This window comes from Orycteropus afer, unplaced genomic scaffold (genome assembly GCF_000298275.1).
Source record: "Orycteropus afer afer isolate SDZICR_OR568_19922 unplaced genomic scaffold, OryAfe1.0 scaffold00015, whole genome shotgun sequence".
Taxonomy (NCBI): Eukaryota; Metazoa; Chordata; class Mammalia; order Tubulidentata; family Orycteropodidae; genus Orycteropus; species Orycteropus afer.
In genome coordinates this window covers 11,180,803-11,187,964 of record NW_006921602.1, presented here as the reverse complement: position 1 = coordinate 11,187,964, position 7,162 = coordinate 11,180,803, and the positions used below count along the sequence as shown (strand labels likewise).

The 7,162-nt window shown below is 44.3% G+C and overlaps 1 protein-coding gene across 1 annotated transcript in view; it reads right to left on the bottom strand.

Annotated features, from left to right (window-relative positions):
- The window catches only part of UBAP1L (ubiquitin associated protein 1 like), a 25,466-nt gene extending 22,543 nt beyond the window's left edge, over nt 1–2,923 (bottom strand). Inside the window, exon 1 of the mRNA XM_007957728.1 lies at nt 2,804–2,923. Within this exon, the coding sequence (XP_007955919.1) occupies nt 2,804–2,923 (120 nt within the window). The remainder of the gene's footprint in view (nt 1–2,803) is intronic.
- Nucleotides 2,924–7,162: the final 4,239 nt, after the last annotated feature.

Sequence of the window (7,162 nt, the reverse complement as noted above, 5' to 3'; positions counted from 1 at the left end):
TTTTATTATGATTTGGGTGAAAGTTTACGGAGCAAATTCACTTTCCCTGCAGCAGCTCACATACACTTTATCTCATGACATTGACTGCAATTTCCCACAATGCAACAGCTTCCCTCCCACTTCTTCCCCACAGTTAACCTCTTCCCTGTGTCCTTCCCTCTCATGTACTCCTGCCCCCCAAGCTGTCTCCCTGTGCATACACAGCCCTTCTTTTCTCCCATGATTGACCTCTCCAAGGAGTATATCTACTTAATGTAAATATCAGCTCACATGCCTGTCTTTTGTTTGGCTGGAAGCCACAGGAGTGGGTTCAATTCCAGACCTGAAGAGCAGCCAGGGTTTCATAGTCTCAGTGGTTTCATAGGCTCTATCAGACCAGCAAACCTGGTCCCTTTTTTAAAAAATGATTTTGAGTTTTGTCCCACATTATTCTCTCTATCCAGGCTCTCCTACAAAGATCCCCCTCCAAGTGGTTGACAGTGGTAGCCTGCCACCATCTAGTTCTTTGGTCTCATAGTCATATGAGCTGCAGATATGGTCTTGGCAGAGGATTACTCATGGAGACATAAAGGCAACAAGAAGTTTCTACTCAGCTGACCCCCTTCCTGTGCTGCCCCTCCTCTCTCCTCCAGGCTTGTTGCTCTGTGCACTTTCCCTGTTCCCTAAAGTGAACAATAGTCATTTATGCCTGTGTTTGGATGGCAGTCACTCTGTGCTCTCTCTCCTGGTGCTTTAAGGTCAAAGGAAAGACCCATGGCCTGGAAAAGGAGTCTCAGCAGAGAAGCAGACTAGGAGAAGGAGGAGGCCTAACTGGCTGCCAGGGCTAGGGTGTGGGCTGGGATGGGAAGCTTTGTAAAGAGGTAAGCCAGGGAAAATACTTGACTTCATTAGTAGTAGAGTTTTTAGGGGGGGTTGTAGGCAACACAGGGCAGGGATCTGGAGTACTGTGTGGCCTCTTTCCAGCTGCACCATGCAGGCTGTCAGTGAGATACAGAGACTTAGCTCTGACTAGCTCTGGCCCTGGCTCGACGCATGGCTCTCATGATCCTTTGACCTCGCCATGTGGTAGAGTCAGGGGATCTCAGCTCCCTCATAATGCCTTCAATGGGTCCAGGTCTCCCCACAGGAAGCTCTTTCTGGAGTTGAGCTGAGCTGTGTAGGTGAGGAGTGGGGAGTGGCCTTGGCCTCCTATGTAGCTTGCTTGTCCCTCTCTTCTTCCCTCCTCATGTCTCTAGACTGACTGGAATACTTCTCCCTGAGGAACCTGGCAATGACACCCCTAGACTTGGAGGGACACTTTGGAACTGTTGAGGGTCTGAAAGCAGTGCCCATTTCTGCTCCTAGAAGGAGCATTCAGAATAGCCTCTTCCACACTTGACTCTTAACCAGAAAGCTGGCTGTTCAAACCCACCAGCCACTCCTCCAAAGGAAGGTTGGGCAATCTACTTCCGTAGTGATACCACCTCAGAAACCCAAGGAGGGTTTGCTATGAGTCGGGTCTGACTTAGTGGCACATGACAACAACAACAGCTTGGCTTGAGCTTAGCAAGGAGGGAAAAACTGTGATAATCCACCTCTACACCATGTTTAATAAGGCAAATTCCTCTTCCCAACATAGGCCCTCCTGCCTAAGTGAGAAGTCACAGCACAGACTTCCTGGGAGAGCAACAGCTCCTGCCCCACAGAAGGAGGAGGAGGCTCTGGACACTGCTCTGGACTTTATAAAGCTTTTTCAAGCTTTGAACCTTCTGTGCCCCAGGCCAGGCACTCTATTTTCCCGCCCCAGGTCTCTCCTTCCTGGATGTGTGCTCTGCTCCTGATTTCTCTCTAATCTCAAACCTTACCTGCCCTGTGTCTCACACTCTGATGCTTGTTCTCAGCTAATCTGAAATGACTAGGAATTAGGGGACCTGGATTTCAGTCTTGCCACTAACTTTGGGCAAATCTTTTCCCTTCTCCGAGCTTTAGTTACCTCATCTGTAAAATGAGTAAGCTGAACCAAGCCCAAACTTGTCTACTAAGTACACTGCTGAGAGTGGAGAATGGACTCACAAGAGCCTGGGGACCCAGCTCTCAATAGCCCGATGCCAATTCCACAAGCAAATATATTTCTTCCTTTCCCTTTTTTTTTTTAAAATTCACATGAATTTTTCATTCTAGCCTATGATATGCATGTGTTATAATATAAATGCAATGAATTTTCCTTCTAAATCTTGAAGTAAACTTGACTTTCCAGGAAATTAAGCCATGTTTATCCTGAAGTCATGGGTGACACCAACACACTGGGGGGTGGGGAAAGCACATATCCCAGTATGAGGGCCAGGGGGCCTGGGGTGCTCCAAGGTGACCTCCAGGGCAGACATGTTGTAAGTCTGTAGAACAGTAATCCCTTCTAACATACCCCAAGTAACTGCCTGAATTATACCTAAGGATTCTGGAAATAGTGTCTTGGCCCAAAGGAATGATTCTAATAATGGAGTTTAGACATGGTGATAGGCTGACAAGGAAGAGAGGAATGAATTGGCACATCCTTGCAAGGACCCTGTCGCGTCAAATAAGCAGCCTCCCAATTATCTTAAGCTTGAAACAATACCTATTAAATAGTCCCCATCACCTAGCCAATAGCCTTCTTCATGAAACATCTTTTCCTCTACTAGGTTATTTCTAACTCCCTGCAATATACCAGAGCAGGCCTGGCTGTTCTTTAAAGTTAAGGAACAAGGCCCCATAGGGCTCAGCCTCACCCACATACCCACAGTCCAGGAGCTAGGAGCCAGATAGAAAAACCAAAGGACATACTTACCATGGAACCCAGCAGAAGCTCCCTGCAGGCTGGGACGCTGAGCTCTGGCCCAGGGAGCGGCTCTGTGTCTATCACAAGGCCCTTCGTCACCTTAAAGGGGACACAATCCAGGGCATTCATTCTGTCAGAGGAGTGTAGAGATGACTGAGCAGGGCTGGGGCAGGTCACCTGATGGCAGGGAAACAGTGCAGTCCTGAAGACCTGGCTGAGGCCTCAAATGGCCTTTTATAAAAATAAAAGTATAAGGACTAGAGAGGAAGAAATAAAAAAACACCATTATTTGTAAATGACATAATTACATGTAGAAAATCCAAGAGTATGGATAAAGCTCTTACAATTAGTAATTCAGAAAGGTCATTGGATAGAAGGTCAAAATTAAAAAAAAAAAATCAATTATATACAAACAACCATATAAACGGTCTAAAAAAGAAAACTAAACTCACTGCCGTCGAGTGAGTTCCGACTCATAGCAACCCCTCCTTGGGTTTCCGAAGTGGTATCTCTACGGAAGTAGATTGCCCAATCTTCCTTCTGAGGAGTGGCTGGTGGGTTTGAACCGCCAGCCTTCTGGTTAGCAGTCAAGTGCCTTAGGCAGTATGCCACCAGAGCTCGGTAGCCTTTGAAAATTTTATTAGAGATTGAAATTTTAAAAAGGTATCATTTACATGATCATCACCTACATATCAATAAATGTAATAGAAGATGCATAAGATCTCTACAAGAAAACAATAAAACACTAAATATGTTTATTTACTATGTTTATGGATTGTAAAACGCAACATTGTAAAGATAGCCATTCCTCCCAAATTGATTTACAGGTCCCAGGAATCAAAATTCCAGCCCATTTTTTTGGGTATAAATTGTCAAGTTAGTTCTAAAATTTAAATGAAATGTTGGGGGCCTAGAAAAGTCAAGACAATCTTTAAGAAGCAATATACTTAGAAAGTTTATTCTATCAGAGATCAAAGCTTAAAGTTATAGGAACTAACACAGTGGGGCTGTCTTAGGCTGTGTTCTCTAGAGGAGCAAACCCAGTGTTCTGGTTCCCTAGTGCCGCTCTGACAAGAAATATGCCATAAATGGGATGGCCTTAACAAACAGGAATTTATTCTCTCACAGTTTGGAGGCTTTAAGTCCAAGTTCAAAATGCCAGACTCTAGGGGCTGGGTGAAAGCCACTCAGCCTCGGGCTTCAGCTCTGCCTCCAGCTCCCGGCCCACTGAAGCTAGAGGCTTTTCTTCACTCAGACAGTTGTTGCTGGCTGCTAAAGCTGCCAAGCCCACGGTTGACAAGTAGCAAGGAACAGTCCCAATATTACCAAATTACATGGCAGGCCATTATATTCAAGTCCATTTTAAATCCCAAGGTCAGCAGAGCATGGCAGGCTGCTGAACAATGACACACAGCTACATGCAGGGTCCAAGCATGCCATAGATTAGAGACTATTCCCAAGGCTTCTCCTTATATACAAGAAGCAGACCACATCCCAAAGCAGGTACTCAGCTGCTTATGGTAGATCCTACCATAGAGTTGATTGCCAGTCTCATTATGGGGAATAACTACCACTAGCTGCCCAGCCACTCAACCAGGCCCAGCCAAGTTGACACACAAGCGTAACTACCACACCCAATGAAGCATATATACATATAAAAGAGAGATTTGTTTCAGGGAAATGACACATCCATTTGTGGAGGCTAGCAAGTCCCAAATCCATGGGTCAGGCATCAGGCTGGAGGCTTCTCCAGATTCATGTGGTTGCAGGGGCTGATAAACCCAAAATCACCGGGTCATATGGCAGGCCGCTGGCTCACGGGGGTTGCAGGAGCTGGTGAATCCCAAAATCTAAAAGTCAAATGGCAGGCTGCTGACTTACATCCCAAGAACTAGAGCTCAGGGGATGATGAGTTGGATGCAGGATTGAGAGAAAAGAGAGCTTTGCCAGAACATCTATGTACAATGGATGCAGGCCACACCCCCAAGGAAATTCCCCTTACATCAGATCACAAAATGGAGGATAATTACATAATATTGAGAATCATGACCTAACTGACATACAACATTAACCATAGGTATAGGGATGGGGACTTACAAAGAGACCAATAGAACAGAAAAGAAAGTCCAGAAACAGACTACACATCTTCAATTTATGACAAAATTAGCTCTCCAGCACAGCAGGAAGGGGATGATGTTTTCAATAAATGGTTCTGGGTCAACTAGATATCCACCTGGGGTGGTGGGAACACAATCTTGACCTCTACATCACATCATACACAAAAATTAATTTCAGTAGATTGGAAGGAAGACTGGGCAATCTAATTCCATAGAGATACTGCCTCCAAAACCCAAGGAGAGGTTGCTATGAGTCAGAACTGACTCGACAGCAGTGAGTTTGAGGTTTTTTTTTATAGGTCTAAATGTGAAAATTAAAACAAAAAGCTTGAATAAAAGTTTCACTGCCCTTGGAATAGGCATACCTTTCTTAAACAGTTTACAGAAAGGAATAGACCATAAAGGAAAAGACTGACAAATTGGATTAAATTAAAATTAAGAATTTCCATTCATGAAAGACACTGTCCCAAACCAATTGCCATTGAGTCAATTCTGACTCCTAGTGACCCTATAGGAGTGAGTGTAAGTGCCTCATAGGGTTTCCAAGTTGTATTCTTTACAGACACAGACTGCTACATCATTCTCCCATGGAGTGGCTGGTGGGTTTGAACCACCAACCTTTCGGTTAGCAGCTGAGGACTTAACCACTGTGCAACCAGGGCCCGTAAAGATGCCATTAAGAGAGCAAAAAACAAATCACAGAATGAGAGAAGATATTTGCAATACATATATCTCAGAAAGGCCTCATACTCAATATACAAAAATAACTTCTACTAATCAATAAGAATAAAGATCAAATAGAAATATAAGCAAGACATTTGAACAGGTACTTCACAAAAAAAGGATATCCAAATAGTCAATAAATACTTAAGCTGTTTAACCTCATTTGTCATCAGGGAAATGCAAAATAAACAACAAGGTACTACTGCACGCGTATGAGCACACACACGTGTGCACATGCGCGTGCGTGCACACACACACAATTGGCTACAATAAGAAAGCTGACAATATCAAGTATTGATGAGGATGTGGAACATCGCATGCACTGTTGGTGGGAATGTCAATTAGCATTAGTCACTAAAATGAAATCTGAGAATTAAAAAAACTCATTCACAGAGTTCAAGCTCATGACTACCTGTAATATATACTTAAATCTAGGCTCCTGACTGCAGTCTAGCATTTTGCAAATGGGCAGGGTTCACCAGAGAGCCTGCACCAAAGAGTGTCTCTGGCTCAACACAATCTGTTGTGCCCAACAGGATGATGCAAAACCTTGTTGCTAGGGGTCACTGGGGTCATCTCCATCCCCACATGAGAGTATATTGATCCTCATGAGAGGTAGCAGTGGTTATCTGAGTGCAAGAGGTCAAATGAGATCGGGTGGGTAAATCTCTTAATTCTCTTATCCCTTCCCCACTCTCTCTGTCCACTCTTGTCAGTGTCTTACTGTATGTAAGACTCAAAGGCTTCTCCACCCCATGCCTGGAGACTTGTCTGACAGCACGTTGGGAGGTAGCTCTTTGTGCTATCTCTACGACACAGTATCAGGCAGGTCCCAGTGTAATCAGGAATTTGTCTGTTCCATCAGCTCGTTCCTACAGAGATCCTTTGAGGTACAGGGTGTGTAGGAGGCACAGGAAATTCAGGTCTTTGGCATTCTCACATTTATCATTCACATTTTCAGCTATCATTCAAATTTTGAGCTATGGAGAAGGACCAGTTTTGTTGAGACCCAAGTATGAACTGCTTGCCACTGAGCAGATACAGAGGAGGGCCACCCCCTAACTTCCTATACTGACCCAGCATCTGTATCTTAATAAATACTCTCTACTTAGCTCTACATTTGTTTCTGGGGTAATTTAAGAGTGAGGATTCTGGGAATGCATCTCTTAAGAATGGCAAGGAAGAGTTACAGTGTTAAGACGTGACATAGTTAGAACATACTCTAGTGAGGGTCACCTCTGCTATGTACAATATGTGAGGTACATATCATTAAGGAATTACAAGTTCTTCAGAGGAAGGAGAGTGTTCTAGATCTTAATGGGAGCTGAGGGATCTTAAGGAAACATATATGAACAGGAAAAAGTTGAGGTGGAGAGCAAGACCCCAGGGAGGAAACAGCTTGAGAAAGAGAGCTGAGGCAGGGAATTGTAGAGCATACTAAGGGGGAGACGAGTTGTTTGATTTAAATAGATGGGAAGTAGTCAGCAATAAGATTGAAAGGTAGATTAAGGTAGAGATGGAGAGGGCC